General features: G+C 35.2%; 1 protein-coding gene across 1 annotated transcript in view; it reads right to left on the reverse strand.

Annotated features, from left to right (window-relative positions):
- Nucleotides 1-24,365, reverse strand: part of LOC111154598 (probable ATP-dependent RNA helicase DDX60) — a 105,009-nt gene that overhangs the window by 12,009 nt on the left and 68,635 nt on the right. Inside the window, exons 27-33 of the mRNA XM_022514277.1 lie at nucleotides 23,906-24,010; nucleotides 21,332-21,532; nucleotides 16,419-16,523; nucleotides 16,015-16,156; nucleotides 14,250-14,371; nucleotides 2,616-2,763; nucleotides 795-937 (exon numbers count right to left, since the gene is read on the reverse strand). Coding sequence (XP_022369985.1) covers nucleotides 795-937; nucleotides 2,616-2,763; nucleotides 14,250-14,371; nucleotides 16,015-16,156; nucleotides 16,419-16,523; nucleotides 21,332-21,532; nucleotides 23,906-24,010 — 966 coding nt within the window. The remainder of the gene's footprint in view (nucleotides 1-794; nucleotides 938-2,615; nucleotides 2,764-14,249; nucleotides 14,372-16,014; nucleotides 16,157-16,418; nucleotides 16,524-21,331; nucleotides 21,533-23,905; nucleotides 24,011-24,365) is intronic.

Below are 24,365 nucleotides of genomic sequence, written 5' to 3' on the forward strand. Positions count from 1 at the left end.
CTGGGTGGCTCAGTGGGTTGAAGCCTCTGCATTCAGCTCAGGTCATGATCCCAGGGTCCTGGGATGGAGCCCGGCATCCGGCTCTCTGCTCAGCAGGGAGCCTGCTTCCCTTCCTCTCTCTCTACCTGCCTCTCTGCCTACTTGTGATCTCTGTCTGTTAAATAAATAAATTTTTAAAAATGCACAAAGGTCTATTTAGTTTTTCAAAATTCTTCTAAGTGATACTGGACTAAAATATTTTACATAATAGGGGACTATCTAGGATTTTGGGCTAGAATAGAGTTGAAACCCTAGTGTCAAACCATAACATCAAATATAACAAAACTTATTTTCTTTCTCAAACTTTGTGTTAAAATATAAATTAAATTTCTGTAAGTTTATTCCAACATTCAGTGAATTATCCAACATATTCCCAATGTGTCTAGTTCTTTGTACACCATTTTGGACATCAGTGATCCAGAATACATATGGAATTTACAACATCTATAGCAAAACCAGGAAGGCCTAAAGATAGTTTTATGTGCTCTTTTCACAGCAAACTTGCATCAGCCTACAAAGACAGAAGAAAAGTGGTGATACTTGGGAATTCTGTATAATGGAGCAGGGTCCCTCATGTCAACACTGAAAAATTGAAACCATATTGGCCTCAAGAGTACCATTTCCTGGATATTTCTGTTCATACACCTGGATTTTTTTTTCAATTTGGGAAATTTGAACTCTTTTTAAACAGCATAGAAGTATGCATTCAATTCTTTCTTAAAGATCTTTAATGTATAAACCCCATTTCCACTTACATGGTTTGGAGTATTTGGTTGAAGCAAATCACCATCAGAGTTCCCAGAGAGACAAACAAATGGAGAAATAGCTACTCTTCCTTCTTTGCAGTTCATCAAGTGAGACACAAGTTCAGAGTCCTCACATTCTTTCCCTGTGAAATCTGGCCACAATAAGTTGGAATAGTTTAGCTTTTAAAATATTGGCCAAATTGTTACACTTTATGCACATTCTCTAGACCATGCTACAATGGAGTAATTCAACTTTCCAGGACCTATGACAGACTGGATGAGTATATCACATAGCATGAGTAGCATGGGGCACCTGGGTGGCTCAGTCAGTTAAGCCTCTGCCTTTGGCTCAGGTAATGATCCCGGGGACCTGGGATCAAGTCCCACATTGGACTCCTGGCCTAGTGGGGAGCCTGCTTCTCCCTCTGCCTCCAGCTCCCCCTGCTTGTGCTCTCTCTCTCTCTCTCTCTGAAAAATAAATAAAATATTTAAGTGAGTTGCACATCTTGGCACAGCATACGTTCTATAAATGTTAGCTGTTAATGTTATCAATATTATGAAATTTGGTATTATGTTTTAGTTCCTTGATCGACAGGTAATAAAAGACTACCTTTAAATTGCATGTTCTTTTAACACAGAATTATTGTTATTACCTTGAATCTTTTTCCCACCGAACTTAGATCTGGCCTCACAATCATTCCAGCGAGGGTATCCCAAGAGGCCACTGTCAAAGGGTTTGGAAATGGCATATGAGAAGAAATATTTTTTCCATTCCCATTCTTTTTTTAAAAGATTTTATTTATGTATTTGAGAGAGAGAGAGTGCGCATGCGCACAAGCAGGAGGCAGGGCAGAGGGAGAAGCAGGCTCCACACTAAGCAGGGAGCCCAACATGGGACTCCATCCTTGAACTCTGGGATCATAATCTGAGCGAAAGGCAGATGCTTAACCAACTGAGCCACCCAGGCATCCCCTCTATTCCTGCTCTCAAAAAGCACCAGATTGTGCATTCAAAGGTGACTCTAATTTGTAATGAAGGCACTCCTATTTTGCCTCCTTTGGGATGCTCACAATGATCCACTATTACTGTTTGCTTTTGTTCATGCTGCTTCTCACTTTAATAGGCCCAGGAAGTAATGGGCTCTGCTTCCTTTTTCCAACTGAAGATGTTAGGGTATAATAAAATTAGGAAATTGCTACCCATGACTCAACCCTTTCCTTTTATCCCAGTCAGCTTTTCCTGTTTATTTTCCCCTCAATTTCTATCCAATGGCTTATGAAAAATAAGAGCAAAGATTAATGTGTTTACTATGTGCTAGATACTGTTCTAAGATATTCACATATATTAACTGAATTATTTAAAGCTCACCCAAACTAGGTTTGTAATGCTATTCTCTTTTTTATATAACTTTTGAGAAAATTGAGGCATGAATATGGATTATTGAAATAATATGGAATCTTGCCCAAGGTCTCCCTTCTAAGAATAGCAGAACCAGTGTTTGGGTCCATTTAATCTTCCAAGTCTATACGTATTTCCTCAAGAAAATGAGTGATAGAATGGTCTCTCATTTCTCTTCATTTCATAAATGTCCTTACTGCACTTTCCAGGCTTGCCCCAAAAGCAATCTTTAATCAAGATGGTTTATAAATGACTCTATTTATTTTTATTCTCCATTGCCCTTTTGGCTTCTAAAAATCAAGAGTTTCCTTCTTTGGAAAGCAGATATTTTTAAGGCATACTGATCCTTCCCAGGCTCTTCTCTTCCTCTGGAAAAAATATTCTTTTATTTTTTCTTTAAATTGTTCCACTTTGGAACTAAGATATACTTACTTATTTTTGACAATGGGAGTTGATATTCCTGTTTCATATCAGCCAATTTGGAAACATTTAGTAGGAAAGAGGCAAAGGCTTTTGTAACGTCCATGTTATACTCATGTAAAGCATCGTTAAAATCCTCAGGGAGATCATCAAGGAACACCTAAATCATCAGGGAGATCATTAAGAACAATGGAAAGCCAAATCGTTTTTTTAGAGAGATCTATATACCTTCCTTGAAAACTAAAACTTTGGAAGAATGGCAAAGAACACTGCAATATAATTCTGTAGTCACCTATTTATTCAATAATATAATTGTTACATTCTTTCATCTGTGAAATTGAAATAAAATTCATTTTTTGTTTCTATCTGCATTTATAAAACCTAGTACGCTCACTTAAAATTTTGCTTTCACACTACTTAATCAACACCATCTTTTTCCTTTTTTAAAATTTTTTATTTAAATTCCAGTATGGTTAACATCCAGTGTAATATTAATTCCAAGTGTACAGTATAGTGATTCAACACTTCCATACAACACTGACCACATTTCTTTAATAGATACCAGACACAGGACTTTTTATATCTTCCTTGGTTAGTTTTGGAAGGTTGCATTTTCTAGGAATATGCCCATTTTGTCCAAATAACAAAATGTAATGGCATAAATTATTTGTAATACCCTCTTTTATTCTTCTCAATGTCCAAAGTAAGATCTGTAGTAATATCCCATTTTCTGTCCCAATATTTGTAAAATTTACCTTTAATTAGATTTTCTATTTGTTTTATTTTCTGAGCTTAAGCTGAAAAATTAAATCATTGATTTTTTCAGCCTTTAATCTTTTCTAAGATATAATTATAAGCCTATAAATTTTGCTCTAAACATTGTATGAGTTACATCTTGTATTTGTATATTTATTATTGTTTAATTAAAATATTTAATGATTTCATTTTATTTTCATCCTATTTATATTTTGTCCAATGTGTTTTCTTAAAATTTTACTTTATTTTTTCAGTGTTCCAACATTCATTGTTTATGCACCACACCCAGTGCTCCATGCAGTACATGCCATCCATAATACCCACCACCAAACTCACTCAACCTCCCACCCCCCTCCCCTCCAAAACCCTCAGTTTGTTTCTCAGAGTCCACAGTCTCTCATGGTTTGTCTCCCCCTCCAATATCCCCCAACTCACTTCTCTCCATCTCCCCATGTCCTCCGTGTTATTCCTTATGCTCCACAAATAAGTGAAACCATATGATAATTGACTCTCTCTGCTTGACTTATTTCACTCAGCATAATCTCTTCCAGTCCCATCCATGTTGATACAAAAGTTGGGTATTCATCCTTTCTGATGGAAGCATAATATTCCATTGTATATATGGACCATATCTTCTTTATCCATTCATCTGTTGAAGGGCATCTTGGCTCTTTCCACAGTTTGGTAACCGTGGCCATTGCTGCTATGAACACTGGGGTATATCTGGCCTTTCTTTTCGCTGCATTTGTATCTTTGGGGTAAATCCCAGTAGTGCAATAACAGGGTCATAGGGTAGCTATATTTTTAATTTTTTGAGGAATCTCTGCACTGTTTTCCAAAGTGGCTGTACCAAATTGCATCCCCACCAATAGTGTAAGAGGGTTCCCTTTCTTCACATCCTCTCCAACACTTGTTTCTTGCCTTGTTAATTTTGGCCATTCTAACTGGTCTCAATGTGGTTTTGTTTGAATCTCCCTGATGGCTAATGATAACAAACATTTTCTCATTTGTCTGTTAAATATTTGTATGTCTTCTTGGAGAAATGTCTGTTCATGCCTTCTGCCCATTTTTTGATGTGATAATCTGTTTTTTGAGTGTTCAGTTGAGGAGTTCTTTATAGATCTTGGATATCAGCCCTTTGTCTGTAGTGTCATTTGTGAATATCTTCTCCCATTCCGTGAGTTGTCACTTTGCTTTATTGACTATTTCCTTTGCTGTGCAGAAGCTTTTCTGATACTTAATTGTGAAATTCATGAATCATAATTTCGGACAGAAGTTCTTAAGGGCAGCTAGGGGGAAGATATGCCTTACGTACAGAGGAAAGACCATCAGAATAACATCAAACCTGTTCACAGAAACTTGGCAAGCCAGAAAGGGCTGGCAAGACATATTCAGGATACTAAATAAGAAGAACATGCAACCAAGAATACTCTATCCAGCAAGGCTGACATTCAAAATGGTTGCAGAGATAGGACTGGCAAGGTTTAAAAGAGTAGGTGGCACTACAAGAAATATTGAGGGGGATTCTATAAAAGAAAAAAGAACCCAAGAGTGACATAGAACAGAAATTTATAGAGACAATCTATAGAAACAAGGACTTCACAGGCAACATTATGTCAATAAAAACTTATCTTTCAATAATCACTCTCATCATAAATGACCTAAATGCTCCCAAAAAATGGCCCAGGGTTGCAGACTGGATAAAAGGACAGGACCCATCCATATGCTGTCTACAAGAGACACATTTGGAACCTAAAGATACATCCAGACTGAAAGTGAAGGGATGGAAAACGATCTTACATGCCAACGGGCCTCAAAAGAAAGCTGGGGTAGTGATTCTCTTATCAGATAAATTAGATTTTAAGCTAAAGATAGCAGTCAGAGATACAGAAGGACACTACATCATTATTAAAGGGTCTATCCATCAAGAAGATCTAACAGTTTATAAATATTTATGCCCCCAATATGGGAGCAGTCAACTACATAAGTCAACTATTAACCAAAATAAAGAGTCATACTGATATGACTACATTAATTGTAGGGGATCTTACCATGCCACTCTCAGTAATAGATCATCCAAGCAGAAAATCAATAAAGAAACAGGAGCTTTGAATGACACATTGGACCAGATGGACCTCATAGATATATACAGAACTCTCCACCCTAAAACAACAGAATACTCATCCTTCTCGAGCACACATGGAATTTTCTCCAGGATAGACCACATACTGGGTCACAAATCAGGGCTCAACCAATACCAAAAGATTGAGATTATTCTCTGCTTATTCTCACAATGCTTTGGAACTGAACCTCAACCACAAGAAAAATTTGGGGAGGAATTCAAACACCTGGAAGCTAAAGACCATCCTGCTCAAGAATGTTTGGATCAACCAGGAAATCAAAGAAGAACTTAAACAATTCATGGAAACCAATGAGAATGAAGACACATCAGTCTAAAACCTATGAGATATGGCAAAGGCGGTCCTGGGCTGGGGGAATATATAGCCATCCAAGCCTCACTCAAAAAAACTGAAAAATCCTGAATACACCAACACTCTTTACACCTAAAGAACTGGAAAATCAACCCCAAATTAAGCCAACCCCCTACCCAAGAAGGGAAATAATCAAGATTAGAGCAGAGGTCAATGAGTTAGAAACTAGAGATACAGCAGAACACATCAACGAAACTAGAAGCTGGTTCTTTAGAAGAATCAATAAGAACAATAAACCAGGGGAGTCTGGGTGGCTCAGTGGGTTAAGCCTCTGCCTTGGGCTCAGGTCATGATCTCAGGGTCCTGGGATCGAGCCCCACATCAGGCTCTCTGCTCAGCTGCGAGCCTGCTTCCCTCTCTCTCTGCCTCTCTGCCTACTTGTGATCTTTGTCAAGTAAATAAATAAAATCTTAAAAAAAAAAAAAGTAAAAAGAACAATAAACCGCTGGCCAAACTAATCCAAAAGAAAAGAGAGAGAACACAAATTAATAAATTATGAATGAAAGGGGCAGAGATCACGACTAACACCAAGATAATAGAAACAATCATCAGAAATTATTATCAACATTTATGTCAGTAAGTTAAGCAACCTAGATGAAATGGATGCATTCCTGGAAACCTATAAATTTCTAAAACTGAATCAGGAAGAAATTGACAGCCTAAATAGACCAATATCTAGTAACTAGATTGAAGCAGTGATCAAAAACCTCCCAACAAACAAGAGTCCAGGACCTGATGGATTCCGTGGAGAATTCTACCAAACATCCAAAAAACAGATAATACCTATTCTCCTGAAGCTGTTTCAAAAAATAGAAACAGAAAGAAAACTTCCAGACTCTTTCTATGAATCCAGCATTACCTTGATCAAACCAGGAAAAGACCAAAAAGGAGAATTTCTGACCAATATTCCTGATGAATATGGATGCCAAGATTCTCAACAAGATCCTAACCAATATGATCCAACAGTACATTAGAAAGATTATCCATCAAGACCAGGTGGGATTTATCCATGGCACGCAAAGGTGGTTCAACATTTGCAAATCAATGTGATAGAACAAATCAATAAGAGAAGAGAGAAGAACCACATGGTCCTCTCAATTGATGCAGAAAAGGCATTTGACAAAATACAGCATCCATTCCTGATTAAAACTCTTCAAAACATAGGGACAGAGGGAACATTCCTCAACTTCATAAAACCTATGAAAAACCCACAGCGAATATTTCTCAATAAGGAAAAGCTGACAGCCTTCACTTTGAGATCAGGAACATGACAAGGATGCCCACTCTCACCACTGTTGTTCAACATAGTACTAGAAGTCCTAGCAACAGCAATCAGAAAACAAAAAGAAATAAAAGGTATTCAAATTGGCAAAGAAGTCAAACTCTCTCTATTCACAGATGACATGATACTTTATAGAGAAAGCCCAAAGTCTCCACCCCCCAACTACTAGAACTCATACAGCAATTCAGTAATGTGGCAGGATACAAAATCAATGCACAGAAATCAGTTGCTTTCTTATACATTCTAACAATGTATTTGTATCAATGTATATGTATCATTGTAGTTATTCTAACAATGAAAATATAGAAAGGGAAATTAGAGAATCAATTCCATTTACTCTAGCACCAAGAAGCATAAGATACCTGGGAATAAACCTAACCAAAGAGGTAAAGGATCTGTACTTGAGGAACTACAGAACACTCATGAAAGAAATTGAAGAAGACACAAAAAGATGAAAAAACATTCCATGTTCATGGATCAAAAGAATAAACACTGTTAAAATGTCTGTGCTGTCTAGAACAATGTATACTTTCAATGCCATCCTGATCAAAATTCCACTAGCATTTTTCAGAGTGCTGGAACAAACAATCCTAAAATTTGTATGGAACCAGAAGAGACCCCGAATTGCTAAGGAAATGTTGAAAAATAAAAACAAAGCTGACGACATCATGTTGCCTGATTTCAAGCTTTACTACAAAGCTGTGATTACCAAGACAGCATGGTACTGGCACAAAAACAGACACATAGATGAGTGGAACAGAGTAGAGAGTCCAGATATGGACCCGCAACTCTGTGGTCAATTAATCTTTGACAAAGCAGGAAAAAATATCCAGTGGAAAAAAGACTCTTCAATAAATGTTGCTGGGAAAATTGGACAGCTATTTATAGAAGAATGAAACTCGACCATTCTCTCACACCATACACAAAGATAAACTCAAAATGGATAAAAGACCTCAATGTGAGGCAGGAATCTATCAAAATCCTAGAGGAGAACATAGGCAGTAACGTCTTCGACATCAACCACAGCAACTTCTTTTAAGACATGTCTCCAAAGGCAAAGGAAACAAAAGTGAAAATGAACTTTTGAAACTTCATTAAGATAAGAATTTTATTTATATTCAAAAGGTATTTTATCACAGTAAGCACTACAAGTACAAATTTTTTTAAATCAGTGTTACAAGGCTTATAAGCAACTAATTAGAGCTCTGTCATACCACCCACACCCTCAGTCCCAGAACCGTGTTATACTCTCTTGCTATTTCTTTTGTTGACCTATGTATTTAGAAATGCATCTATCTAATTTTCAGGCAACTCAGGAATTTCGGTTTCTTCTGGTAAGTATTTACTTGGCATATCTATTCTTCTATCATTTTACCTTCAACCTTTCTGGGACCATATAGCTAAAATGTGATTTGTATAAACAGCATATAATTGTGGGTTTTTTCTTAATAATATCTAAAAATGTTAGTATTTTACCTGAAGTATTTAGTACATATATATCCAATGCAGTTACTTATACAGTTGAGTTTGTATATACAACTTTAATATTTAGTTTCTATCCAGACATATATTATATATTATTTTTCTCTGTTCTTGCCTTTTTTTTAAATCAGGTTTTCTTCTATTAACACTTGTGCACTATTTTGCTAGTCTTTATCCCAGAGAATACAAAATACATTTTTAATTTTCACAACTCTTAATAGTGTAAGAACCTGAAAATATTCAAATATATTTACCCTTCCCAACACTTATGTTATGATTATCATGCATTTTAGTTTATATATATATAATAGATTTTATAATTATTTTTAGATACAGTAGATATTTATTTATATCTACCCACACATTATCCTTTCTAGTATACTTCATGACCTGTTACATCTTCAAGTCTCCCAAGTTTAGATTTTTTATCTACCTAAAATATATGATATTTCTTTTAACACATATACAAGAAACTATTAGAACTAACAAATGGTAACAGCAAAGTTGGAGGATAGAAGATCAACATAAATAGCTGTGTTTCAAAAAAAATGTATTTATATACATTAAGTATCTGAAAAGAAAATTAGGACAATCTCATTTGTGATAGCATTCAAAAAGAATAAAATATTTAGGTATAAACTTAACCAAGGAGGTGAAAGATCTCTTCACTAAAAAGTATAAAACACTCATAGCATAGAGGACATTAGGAGAAGGGAGGGGAAAATGAAGGGTGGGAAATGAGAGGGAGAGAGGAACCATGACAGACTATGGACTCCAGGAATCAAACTGAGAGTTTTGGGGGGGGGGGGTTGGGTGAGCCCAGTGATGAGTATTAAGGAGGGCATGTATTGCATGGAGCGCTGGGTATTATATGCAAACAATTAATCAAGGAACACTACATCAAAAACTAATGATGTACTGTATGGTGACTAGCATAACCTTAAAAAGGAAAAGAAATAAAATTTTAAATAAACATCCAAAATAAATAAATAAATAAAGTGATAGTCCAGGTTAAAGTTAAAAAAAGAAAAAACATTCATGAACAAAATTACAGCAGACACAAATAATGCAAAGGAATGCCATGTTCATAGATTAAAATAATAATTACTAATAAGATATCAAAAATATCCAAAGTGATCTATAGGTTCATTGCAATTCCTATCAAAATCTCATGGCATTTTTTACTGAAACAAAAATCAATCCCAGAATTCATATGGAATCACAAAATACCCTGAATCATCAAAATAATCTTGGGGGGGGGGAAATAAAGCCAGAGGCATTACATTTTGTAATTTTAGAACACATTATAAGGGTACAGTAATTAAAACAGTATTGTATTAGTATCGTGAAAGACATATAGACTAATGGAACAAAATAGAGTCCAGAAATAAATCCAAGTATATATGGTACTTATATATATATAAGATCTTTGACAAGGATGTCAAGAACATACAATGGGAAAAGGATGATCTCTTCAACAAATGGTGTTGGCAAAATTTGATAAACACATGTAAAAGAATGAAATTGACCCTTACCATACACTGTACATAAAAACAAACTCAAATGCATTAAAGAATTAAATGTAAGACCTGAAACTATAAAATTCATAGAAGAAAATATAAGGACATTGGTCTTAGAAATGATTTTTTATATGACACTAGAAGCACAGGCAACAAAAATGAAAATAAATAAGTAGGACTAAGGAAACAATTTTTTTTTTATATGACACCAGAAGCACAGGCAACAAAAATGAAAATAAATAAGTAGGACTAAATCAAACTAAAACATTATGCATAGCAAAGGAAATAATAAAGTGAAAAGGCATTTCCAGAATGGGAGAAAATATTTCTAAGTCAACTACCTGGTAAGGGGATAATATCCAAATATATATATAAATCTTCTACAACTCTATAGCAAAAAAATCAAAAAAAAAAATGGGCAAAGGACTTGATTAGACATTTTTCCAAAGAAGTCATGCAAATGACCACTACGTGTATTAAAAGTTGCTCAACTGCACTAATCATTAGGGAAATGCAGATGAAGCCCACATTAGATATTGTTTCCTACCTGTTAGTATGGATATTATCAAAAAATCAAAAAGGTAAGTGTTGAGAAAAATACAGAAAAATTAGAATCCCTGTACACTCTTGGTAAAAATGTACACTGATGCAGCCACTATGGAGAACATTTAGAGTTTTCCTCAAAAAATTAAAAATAGAACTACCATATGATCCAGCAATCCCATTGTCATGTATATATCAAAAGAATTGAAATAAGGATCTTGAAGAGATATCTGTACCCCCTTGTTCACTTCAAAACTATTCACAATAAGCTAGATAGGGAAACAACCCAAATGTCCATCAAGAGATGAATGGATATGGTAATGTGGTATATACAAACAACAGAATATTATACTACATTTAAAAGGAAGGAAATCTTTCCATTAGCAAAAACATGGATGAACCTAGAGGATATTATGCTAAGTAAAATAAGCCAGTCACAGAAGGACAAGTAATTCATGATTTCATATGACGGAATTTATATCTTATAAATTCTATTTATATTCCACTTATATCATAAATGGTTAAACTCATAGATGCAGAGACTAGAATGGTGACTCCCAGGGCCTGGGTGGAGGAAGAAAGGTGGAATTGTTTTTCATTGGATATAAAGTTTCTGTTATGCAAGATAAATAAATTCTAGAGATCTACTGTACAACAGAGTACCTATAGTTAACAATACAATATTGTTAAGTTTAAAATACATGAAGAGGATAAATCTCATGTTAAGTGCTCCTACCCAAAAAAAAAAGAAAGAAAGAAAGAAAGAAAGCCACCCTACACACAAGGAATATGGGATATAATGAATATATGTCATACCTGGGTTGTAGTGATGATATCATGGATATATGCACATGTCCAAACTCATTAAGACATAAATATTAAATGTGTGCAATTCCTTATATATCAGTTATACCTCAGTAATAATAAAGTTAAAAAGTAGATTTATGCATACCTTCCTGATGTATTATTAAATCAATTACAATATATTTAGCCTATTTTAAATTATGTTTAAAACATGCAAAATATACATACATATTTATGTATGAAAATAGAGTAGGATGAAATTTTTGAACATTTTCTTCTAGCTTCAATTATTTTGGTTAAAAAGTCAGCTATCAATATCATTGCTTTTTTCAAGGAAATGCCTGTTTCAGCTCTAGCTGGTTTATGATTTTCTCTTTGTTTTTGACTTTCAGTAGTTTTAGTTTAACATTTATATTTATCCTTCTTTAAGTTAACTAATAAGCTTTTGGAACTATGGAGTGCTGCCTTTTATCAGCTTTAGAAATTCCCAACTAGAAGAGTTGTGAATACTCTTCTGCCATTTTCTTCCCTTCTTTTCTTAATAGACTCCCATTACATAACATTAAACCTTTTGACTGTAATCCATATTTCTCTTATGCTATCTGCCTTCAATTTTTTTCTCTCTGTGGTACAGTTTGGGTACTTTCTGTTGAGCTGTCAGCTCATTGATTCTGACTTCTGATAGGTATATTCTGATCAGATATTATATTTTTCAATTCTGACATTTCCATTTAATTATGTGGTAAAATTCTAATTATTGGGTGAAATTCTCTAACCTTCCATGAATTTTTTCTATCTATCACTATCTCCTATTTTCTAACACTTCTCCTATTTATCTATCATTTTTCCTATTTTCTTGAACATATTAATCATACTTAAATTCTTTGTCTCTTAACTCTAATATCTGAATCATCGGTGTGTCTACTACTATTGCCTGAATTTCTTTCTGCCAATTGGTCATATATTCTTGCTTATTCACTTTTTTAGTTCTGGGATTTTTTTCCACCATAAATTGTTTACAAAAGTACCTAATGGGCTTCAAATGATATTATCTTCCACCAGAGTGAGTTTTCCCATTTTTGTGCCTGGTTATATGATTGAAGATGTGATCACTTCAGTCCAAATAGAGATTAAAGTGGTATTGCTGGTATTGCTGGTATTGCTGGTATAGTTTTCCAGTTTTATTAAGTTTCCATCTATACCTGACTTAACTCTGTTCTTGAGTCATGATTCTCTTGGGACTTTGAGTATGAGGCTGGTGGGATTTTTTTCTCAGTCCTAAAAGACTGCCAAAGATCTACCTCTTTCCTACAGAGCTTCCTAACCTTCCACATCTTCCAGTTGTAAAAGCCTTCAAAAATGTCTTGAGGGGCATACAAGCCTATGAATAAGTGCATAGTGGGTTTTTACTTAATAAATGCCACAAGATTGCAAAAATTTGGTGTAGTAATCCAGCATTTCATGCAGACCTGGTACTCAGTAAACATTCTCAATAAACTCATAGAAACACTATGTCTCCCACGTTTCTGTCACTCTAGCCTCATGTGGTCACTAAAAGCTTTAATAATTGTTTTAATCTCAGAAGCAGCTCTCTGTATATGCTAAGTAATATTTTCACACCATGTTCAGAATCAACAAATACTTTGGTAGAAAGCCATGATTAAAGATTCCCATTATATCATTAGTAAGTTTTTGCCATTTTACAATTTTAGACAGTCAAATCATTGTTTCCACAGCTCTCTGTTGCACCACAAGTGATAACCATCTACTATATCCTACCTGAAAGTGCACAAATTTCCAATAACCTTTAAAAAAGAGAAAAAGAAAGAGACTGGCAGACAGTGAGAAAGACAGGAGGTCTCCATGCAAAACCTTCCTTTAGTGTATATCTTTATGATGTCTTTCTTTGTGAGAATTTAGATACTGAATTCTTAAGTTAAATATAAATTGTTTAAACAAAACAAATAATACTTGAAGAGTGTACATGTGATAAAAAAAATGTGAAGATGATAGGTCAATGACTAAAGTTATGTTCACTGGTCAAGAGAACATTCTGTGAGGGCTAAGATTTGTAATTTGACATTGTGGAGTTAGACAATATAGATTAACTCATCTCTTTTTGTTCCTTGTCACCTTTTACTAAGGTTATTTAGTATAACCCACTTATCCCACTTTCTCAGATTCCAGTGGGGTATATTAGTAACAGTATTTGATGTTGATTTAATAATAGCAAATCCTGATCAAAGAATATGTTGCAAATAAAATTGGAAAAGAGTTTTCCTGCTTTTTTTCTACATGAGTCAAGGAATTATTTCTTTAATGACTGTTCTAATGTTTTTTCATTGAGGACATTAGAGTTCACAACATACACTTCTTGCTTGTAGCCCTACCTCCCAAGGTAAAAAGACCCTAAGGGAACTACAGATTCAATGATAGGAACAATTTGTTCATTTACTGTGTAATTATCTACATTTATTTCTTTAGCCACTGAATGCTATAATTTGACAGAGTCATAAAATCAAATGGAAAACACGGGCAAAATTTTTTACCTTACTTTTTCTCAAGAAATTTAGTCTTTTGATATATTGATATGGAGAGGCTTATGAATTAGAGGTTAAATATAACAGCGATTACAGAAAGAACAAACTATTATTCTATAAAACAAATGAACCTTATATTGATAAAATCCTACTGCTGCTGAATCATTTATGGTAGGAACTACTTAATTACATTAATTATTTAATGTTACCAGAAGCATAAATTTTACCTTTGATTGATAAAACTTGACAGTAGTATCCTGGAACTTTGCTGGAAGAAGTCTTCTTCCAAACAGATTTGCCAATACTAACACTAGCTTTTCCATAACATCTTGAGAAAAATGTTTTGAATCTATACAATACAAAGCGTCTTGTTATAAAGGTAAAAAAAAAAAAGTGCCAATACCATTTTTAACATTTAAATTGGATATTATACTGCATTTCATTTCATGAAAACTAAAAATAATGTAACAAATATAGCAACCAAGGAATGACTATATTTGCTGACAGTTTACATCTGTGCCTTCTTTTTCATTCTTGCTACCCCCACACTAGTTTGTACCAAAATCATTCCAACCACAAATTGCCTCATCTCCTTACCTGGATTCTACCCATCCCCCTCCCTTAACTTCAGGCCATGATCAATTTTCCTAAAGCATTTTATGATCCTGTCTCTCACCCATTCAAAAATCCCTGTTTGCATGTCAATGCCTCATAAACAAAATCCAATCTCCTTAGCTTAGCATTTAAGGCTTTCTAAAATTCAGTTTACAAATAACCTCCCAGCCTTATCTTCCTTCTTTACCTTATTGCCACTCATATTAAGGTACAATCAACTTGACTTACTTTCTATCCTTCATAACACATGAGCATTATACTGCAGTGATTAAAAAGGTTCTACCTTTAATAAGTTGGGGTCTAGAGTCAGACTACTTATATTTGAATCTTGGCTCTGGCACTTATCTAAAATTGTGTGATCGTGGTAATTTATTTAACTTCTCTTTATCCGTTTCCTTACTTACAAAAGAGTGATAGCCATATCATATGCCTCATAAAGTTATCACATTTTCTAACTCCATGATTATAATAGCATACACCCTCCCACCCCACCCATACCCATACAGCAATGAACACAACTGTACTTCCTGTTGCAGGAAATTATTTCTTCTCTTACAGAGCTTTTGCAGGGACAGAATTCCCTGAATAAACTTGTTTCACGGAACAATGCATGTTCAGAGCATAATGAACTGGATTATTGCACAAAGTAAAATTTTGCTATCCATTTAAGACAGAAATAAAGCAATGCTATGAAAGGCATTGCATTTGCAAAGCATTAGGAAATGTAATAAATTTAAGCACCAAAAAGAAAACATGTCTTTTAGGGACACTGTTTAAGGGTCTAGGCCTTAATTATAGAAATAAAATGTTTTTAATTTTTTTTAAAAAAATGTATTAAATGGAATATTAGGTGGGCATAAAAATGGAATTCACAAAAAATTTATATGATACTGGCATAACTATATTTCAAGGAACATAAGATTCTAGATTGTACAATTAATACATCTGTTATTTAAATAGACAGTTATATTCTATGAGAATATAATTGGAAGAGAATATTCATAAATATTAATTGTGAATATTATATTTAACATAATGCCTGCCTATATCCCTTTTCTATGATGAGCACATATTACATTTTAATTAGGAAAAATATTTATTTAAAAATCACATATTATTTAATTTGTTCTGAGTCTTGGAGTCCAGAAATCACTAAAGTTTATAAGAAACTGACATTTTAAAATAGGTGTCACAAAATATGGCTATCTCCCATATGATCTATATTAGTAGGTATACAAAACTTTATCTAATTTTGTATCTCTAAATTATCTAAATATTAACTTGTGTTTTCTATGTAGAAAAAATTTTCCTGAAGTGCTAGCTTCACTATGGTCTCTGTTACTATTTCAAGATTATACACACAAACATCAAGCTTACCTTTCCTAGTTGGCTGACAGAGATTGTGGAAAAGGCCTTTTACAAGGAAACTGACAAAAACAAGATTAGAAGGCTCATGATAATGCAAATGTGATACAAGTCCAGCAAACCCCATTGGTTTACCTTCTTGATCTAAATAGCCCTAAAGAACAAAAACAATTTATTAGTTTGACTCAATGCACCACATCCATTAATTAATAACTAACATTAAGTGCTAGTTTAAAACAGTATTTAATGCCAATATAAGAGAGATTAATAATCATTACCTGGGCCAAGTGTGATAATTATATTAAGTAAAGAAATATTAGTCATTGGATATAATCTTCTAAAGACCACAATTCAGCAGGATAAAAAGTAAAGATAGCACCATTCCTATTTCACAAAAAGGCAAAAAGCAATCATACCTGTTTCACAAGGAATTGCAAAGAAAACAAGAAATAAAGTTTTAACATCTCCATGACTCTGGGTTTTTTGAAGGACAGCAATGAATGCTTTAGCACTGACAGCACCTTTAAAAAAGAATATGTTAATTCACAACATGTTAGTTTTATGAAATATATTTGTAAATAATGATACAGATATATGGTAATTTAAAATTTTTTCTAATGATGTTTTGACATCTTAAAAAACCTTTCTGAAAAAAGAAACAAACAAAAAAATCTTTCTGGTCGGGGAGAGACTGTCCCTTCCTGGGCTAGCTGACTCCTAAAGATAACAACTTGCCTAAAAGTATGCCTATCATATACAAACCAACCAAACCTAAGTTTATACCCCTAACTACTTCCTTCCCTAATTCTCACACATCTAGCCAATACTTCTGGTGTCCTAAATCATCCTAGAGGCAGGTACAAGGTGACAAGAGGTCACCTGCTCAGCCCAAAACCCAGCAGAATTATTCAAACTAGCCAGTCCTAAACTGCTTATTCTGCCATCTTGCCTTTTCCACAGAAACTTACAAAGGCAGTCACCTAAATTTTCATGCTGCTCCTATCTCTCGCCTCCTGACCAGCTTGGTATCTTTCATATATAGTCCCACATAGTGTGCCCTAACTCCTGTCTCTGAGGCTTATGCTTTATTCTCCTGAGCCTTACCTCTGTCTCCTCTTGACACTGCACCTATCACATAAAAGAATATATAACAATAGGATAGATATTACCCATATCTATTATATCACACAGATTCCTGCAATATATAAGATTCAGTTAAATTTCACATTATTTGCTTTATCATCTTCTTACATGGCACATCCTTCCTTTAACAAATAGAACATATAAAACAGAATCATCAGAAATGAAATATTGCCAAAAGACCTGATAATAAATGTGAACCCCGTTTACGAGCTTACAGCTCTTGGCTCATTCTGGTGGAAAACGAGATTTCCTATTATATTCACTTCAGTGTTGTGGCAAAAATAATAGAATAGGGGTGCCTGGGTGGCTCAGTGGTTTAAGCCTCTGCCTTTGGCTCAGGTCATGATTTCAGGGTCCTGGGATCGATCTCTGCTCAGCAGGGAGCCTGCTTCCCCCTCTCTCTCTGCCTGTCTTTCTGCCTACTTGTGATCTCTCTCTCTCTCTCTGTCAAATAAATAAGTAAAATCTTTAAAAAAATAGAATAGGTTGATTAAAACAAAAATATTAAAAATATTGTTTTGTTTCTGGTGTAAAACAGCCCTGAGGTAGCAGTTCAGATAACTTTGAGCTGCCCACTAAAACATCTATGAGGTTCCAATAAAAGGAAAATTTCCTGACATCACCAAATTTAAGCCTGGCTACCATTAGGCCTGAGAGTTTATAGAGCCTAGGAAGAGTCTGTCCTCACTGTAAGTGCAGTGGACTATGTGAAAGGAAGCTGGGAGGATACAGATGAGAGAAAGAAGGGAGATAGGAAGGGGGATATAATGCACATCACTTTTATTTTAGGATGTCTTTTTGAGAGTTTCCCAAATGCCCTTTCCTACTTCCTCTCTCTGTTGCTTTGCATTTAGCCATAGACGGCAACAGCAAGAAAACAGAGGAGTAGTAGGAGAGTGAGCAACTCATGGTGATTCACTGTAATCTTAGAGATCTAGACACATAACTAAAGTCGTACTAAGAAAGTAAGGCCCCTGACAGAAATGTATACCACAGTTTGTAGTGATGGGTGGCATCCATATGATAAATGCAGCAGTGAGACTGGCAAGAGTAGATCAAGGAACTTTCAGTCCAGAAAAGCTACGTAAGTTTAAAATCTACCAAACACTAACGTTTGAGCCAAAAGCTATTCAGCTACCCTCACATTTAATAGGGTATTTGAATAGCACTTAGATGGCCAGAGAGAAGCCAGAGTGAAATCATATATCCTATTTTTTGGCAGCCCATCCGACTTAAACAAATGTACCTATATCCAAGTGAGAAAATAGAAAAACCCACAAGAGATCAACTCTTTATAAGAAAACTGATCACCCTGCTAAGATACTAAAATATACTAAAAGTATTTATTAAATGTCTGTACCAGGGACTAAGACAAGCATCTTTGGCCACAGAGTGCTTGTATTCCAGTGAAAAATATAGAGAAAATAAATAAAAACATGATAGATGATAGATAGATAGATAGATAGATAGATAGATAGATAGATAGATAGATGATAGATATTTGATGCTATGTAAGGAGTGATACATGTTATGTATAAATGAATACAGATCATGGTGCAACAGACAGGAGATACATTTACAAATTTAGGAAGAGCAATGACAGTAGGCTTCACTGAGAGTAATATTAGAGAAAAAACTTGAATGAGGTAAAGGAGTGAGGTTATGCACATATCCGAGAGAAGATATTACAAGCAAAAGAAACAGCAAAGCCATGGTCCTCAGACTGTAATGTGGAGTCCATGGAGCAGGTACTAGGCTCGTGTGGGAAATCAGGAAGAGGTTAGTTCAACAAGATGATGAGGGATCAGTTTCTGCAGAACCATCATAAGAACACTGACTCTTACTCTTAAAAAAAAAAAAAGAAGGAAGGTAAGAAAGAAAGAAGAAAAAAGGGCTGGGGGAAAGCTGACCTGTAAAAATTGCTTTTTTTAAGCAGCAAAAAAGTTTTTTGAAAAATTATTTGGCATCCTTAATGGATGCCATAAGATATGTCCTCTACAAGACAAGGCAAAACAGCATAAGGTAAATGGACAATTAAAAATTGACACTAAAAAATACTTTATTAATATGTAAAAGAGTGATATAAGAAATAGTGAAGAATTTCAGGAAAATTAAAATTCCAGTAGCAGACTTAAAATCCACATGTGTATTACTAAAGAGCAGAACAAACTCTGGACAGCAGCTTCAGCAATGTGAAAGATAAACTTCACAGGTTCTCTTATAATTAAGAAAAACATAGCAATGGAATACAGAAAAAGAATTTTTGATTTAAAAATATAACCCTTCCTGATAAGAAACTGAACAAATTAAAATAGAAGCAAATAGCAAATATCTAATTTAAGATATCTCTTCTTAGTTCTAAAACTACTTGAGCATTGTCCAATGCAAATGTATGTAACATAAATTTTATGTTATTTTTGTTTTACCACAATTTTAAAAACTGAACCTGAAGCTTCCTATGAGCATGCTTTATGTAAACATAAAGATTAAAAATTCTTAGCATATAACTAAAAGGTCAATTTAAAAAATGACCCTCAAAACAGAAAATCCTGGGGAAAAGAATTTGAAATATAAGGATTTTTTAAAAAATTCATATAAATAAATAGGCAGAAAAAAATCAACTACAAGAAAATTGGAATTACATGGCTCTACTAGGGGATACTAAAAGAGTCTACTCCACTGTAACAGTATATGCCAGAGGAAATGAAACTCTCTTACTTTGATGTGAAGAGTAAAGGGAATATTCTAAAAATTTTATGTCCATATTTGAGACTTTCATGTGTGAAGATTACAGACAGATTTTCTCAAACACGCCAAGGCAAAGAAAATAAACCACTCTAATAAACTTTCTTTAAAAATCTTTGAAAGCTTGCTAAAAGATGTATTCTTCTCTCCTACACAGAAGCAAAAATTAAGAATGCAGAAATGGGGGGGGGGGCGCCTGGGTGGCTCAGTGGGTTAAGCCTCTGCCTTCAGCTCGGGTCATGATCTCAGGGTCCTGAGATTGAGCCCCGCATCAGACTCTCTGCTCGGCGGGGAGCCTGCTTCCCCCCCCCCTCTCTCTGCCTGACTCTCTGCCTACTTATGATCTCTCTCTGACAAATAAATAAATAAAATCTTTAAAAAAAAAAAAAAGAATGCAGAAATGGGGAAGTTTTGGTCTAAAATGATATGTGCCTGTCTGTAAGACATCAGCAACATAAGAGCCAACTCATCAAGGAAGTCCTGAAAGACTCCTCACATCAACAAACAGTATCTGGTTTAATTGGACATATTAATCAATATACAAAAACAATGTATCTTCATAAGGATGAAAACCAAATTGTTTCATTATGAATTTTAAATCTTTCATTGTGAGATTAGACACAAAATATTTATCTCAGGAAAAGCTTCAGGAAAAGTTTATAGTCATATCAATCAATGTCTAATCAAATATATCAGTGTTTGAAAACCAAAGGTACCCCTATGGCAAAAGATAACATGACTGTCTTCGGATGATGAGACCTAGTATGATTTTGCTTTCTTTCAACCTTGTGCATTAATTAAATATTCTTTCATGAATTTGGGTTACTGTGTTTTTTTACAAAAAATAAACTCTATTATTATGAATTGATCACAAGAAATTTGTGTTCCTTTTGAAAACAGAATCTAACCCAGATCTTTTAAAATCTATAGCCAGGGGTGCCAAGGTGGTTCAGTGGGTTGAACATCTGACTCTTGATTTCAGCTCAGGTCATGATATCAGGGTCATGAGATCGAGCCCCACATCGTGCTCTGTGCTCATCAGGGAGTCTGCTTAAGACCGTCTCCCTCTCCCTCTGCCCCTTCTCCCACTCATGCTCTCTGCCTCTTTCTCTCCGAGTAAATAAATAAAATATTTAAAAAATAAAATATAATCAATAGCCAGCACCCTTAACTACTATAGACAATACCAATCACACATGAAAAAAGTAATCTTTAATTCCAAATGCCCAACTAACACAAATTCTATGATTAATAGAGGAGACAAACAAAACTAATTATTATTCTCCCACTCTGCCCCAACCCTATACTATGCAAGACATTGCAAAGCATAAAAACCCATGAAACTTACAAGTTATTGCTACAGACTTCTAAGAAAGAGCAAACCTAACCACAGCCAAGCCAGCAGTGAAGACTTCACCTCAGAAAATGTCAAGCTCAGTACCTTTGCTTTAGCATCCTCTGGGTCGTCTCCCTTGGAAGCCAGCAGCATGAGTCGCAGGACCAGGGTAATGCCAAGAGGGAACTGTCCTCTCAGTTCAGGAACATTGGATTTAATGAGTTTTTCTATTTTGGGCAATGGAATATCAAAAAAATATACATCTCCCAGCAGGTCTTGACCTCGTCTTCCAGCACGTCCAGACATCTGGAAACAGAAGAGAATCACAAAGTAAAACTTCCCTAGATACTTTCTCCATCACAGTATAAGAATTGAGCCTTTTACATAGGGTTGGAACAAGTACATTGTATATATGTCCAACCATCATATAAACAGAACTTAAAATCCAACTGTGTAGCACTTGGGAAATTTACCATGGCTAAGACAGAGCTGAGAATGAGAAATTTATCATTATTATGTAATTATTTCATGCCAAAAATTATGTTATATATTTATATCATGATATACAGATGGAACAGAGCACAACAAGAAGACTAGACCCTAATTTCAAATTCACTTACAGCTGAAGTAATTACACCAGTTCTCTCCTTTCCCACTTTCTCTCCCTTGTTCCTTTCTTACACACCAGTGTGTTGCATCACAAGTCACCATAAAAATTGTGCACAAATTGAGGAATACATGAGTAAGATAAAATTCTGAAATTCTACTTGTAGAAAACAAACTCTTTAGAGAAGCGGTATTAGTTTTCATATATTAAGTGCTTAGAAAGTGCTAAATCCTTTGAACTGTTTTTATATAGACCTCACAACAACAACCATATGAGGTAAATATAATCATTATCTCCATTTTACAAAGTAGAAATAGGGGCATGAGGGATAGAAGAAACTTGTCTGTAGTCAAACCCCAGAAAGTGGAAGATCCAACTCACACCCTGGCATTTTGACTCCCAAGTCTATCATCTGAAACATCATAACACATAGTGGAAAACGCTATGTCACTCCCAAAGATGATATAGGAGAGGAGAGCTCATGCAGAACACAGCCCCAGGAGGAGAGATCAGAAAGACAGGGGTTAGTAAAGTAGTGAGAAATAAGAGGGGTGTTATATTGGATAGGAACAAAGCCTATAAGAATAAGAAGTGTTGGGCACCTGGGTGGCTCAGTTGGTTAAGCGACTGCCTTCGGCTCAGGTCATGATCCTGGAGTTCTGGGATCGAGTCCCGCATCGGGCTCCCAGCTCCACGGGGAGTCTGCTTCTCTCTCTGACCTTCTCCTCGCTCATGCTCTCTCTCACTGTCTCTCTCTCTCTCTCAAATAAATAAATAAAATGTTTTAAAAAAAAAAAAAAAAAGAATAAGAAGTGTTTAGAGAGAAAAGGAGGAGGGCATTTTGATAAAAACTTGAATGTTGGCCCATACCTTAAAAAATAATCCTGCTAGCAGAAATAGTCATCAAATATTCTAAGTGAAATAAGGCAAGCAGAGAAAGTCAATAATCATATGGTTTCACTTATTTGTGGAACATAAGGAATAGCATGGAGGACATTAGGAGAAGGAAAGGCAAAATCTGAGTGGAGATGAACCATAAGAGACTATGGACTCCAAGAAACAAACTGAGAGTTTTAGAGGGGAGGGGATTGGGGGGTTGGGTGAGCCTGGTGGTGGGTATTGTGGAGGGCACATATTGCATGGAGTACTGGGTGTGGTGCATAAACAATGAATCTTGGAACACTACATCAAAAACTAACGATGTACTGTATGGTGACTAACAGAACATAATAAAAATATAATAAAAAAATTGGGGTGCCTGGGTGGCTTAGTGGTTTAAGCCTCTGCCTTTAGCTCAGGTCATGATCTCAGAGTCCTGGGATTGAGCCCTGCATCAGGCTCTCTGCTCAGCAGGGAGCCTGCTTCCCCCCTCCTCTCTCTGCCTGCCTCTCTGCCTAATTGTGATCTCTCTCTCTGTCAAATAAATAAAATCTTTAAAAAAAAATAAATTATTCTTGAGCAGGGAAGCCATATGAAGACAAACTAAACTGTGTATGGGACATAGAAGAGTAAGGAGAATTGAAAATCAAGAGAACTGTTTTAATAATACAAGGCCAAGAATGTATGATGAGAGATAGTGAAGACAGAAATTGCAAGGCAAAAATCAAATACATGTAGGAGAATAACGAAGTGGGCTTGGTAATAGGCTATGTATTGGGAGCAAAGAAGAGAGAAGTATTAACTCCAGAGTGCAAAAACACGTGCACAGGAAATGAATGAGTAAATGTTTATCTAGCACCTTTGATATGTATCTTTCTTACAAATAACTTCATTTAATTCTTGCAAATGCTGTGGGGTAGTAATTATCACCCTTATTCTGGAGACAGGAAGAAAAGGGCCAGGCGGTTAAGATCTATCTCACCCAAAGTCACATATCTGGTCAATGATGGCCACATAATTCTACACTCATGTGCCTACCACTATACCACAGCTAAACCAGTCAGGCATGAATGAATGTTAGGGTGTGCTAGCACATGAATTGCAATATGTTCTTAAACTAACAGCTCACATTTTTTACCATTTTATGGCCATATTTTCATAAGGCAATAGTGAGTGTATGCATATTGCAATACCTGTCTGTAATTTAAAGCATCCAGATAGATCGAGTTTTGAGCAAAAACCACAGATTTGCAAGGCATGTTGATTCCCAAAGCAAGTGTCCCAGTAGCTGTCACCACCTAGAAAGAGAATAAAACAATTCTTCATGAAATAGTATTTCAGTAGAATGCCATGTACTTACTGAAACTCTCTGCTATTCAATTGAACCCCAGTGGGAAAGCCAGAGATGGCCTACTTGCTATTGTTCCTCCACACTGACAAGAGTACCTGGCACATGACAGGTGTTCAGTAACTATTTCTTAATGAATGACTAAAAAAGGGAATTTCCTCATGGCAGGGTAATAATACTTTTACAAACCCCCTTCTGGGATACTGCCCACTTCATCCACTCCAGCTTATTTGTGAAGGTTATTTCAATGGAGATAACATATGTTGTAATAAGGGCAAAAAACACAGTTTCATCCCCGCCCCCCT

Source organism: Enhydra lutris, unplaced genomic scaffold (genome assembly GCF_002288905.1).
Source record: "Enhydra lutris kenyoni isolate GAN:26980312 unplaced genomic scaffold, ASM228890v2 scaffoldscaffold3, whole genome shotgun sequence".
In the NCBI taxonomy this organism is placed as follows: domain Eukaryota; kingdom Metazoa; phylum Chordata; class Mammalia; order Carnivora; family Mustelidae; genus Enhydra; species Enhydra lutris.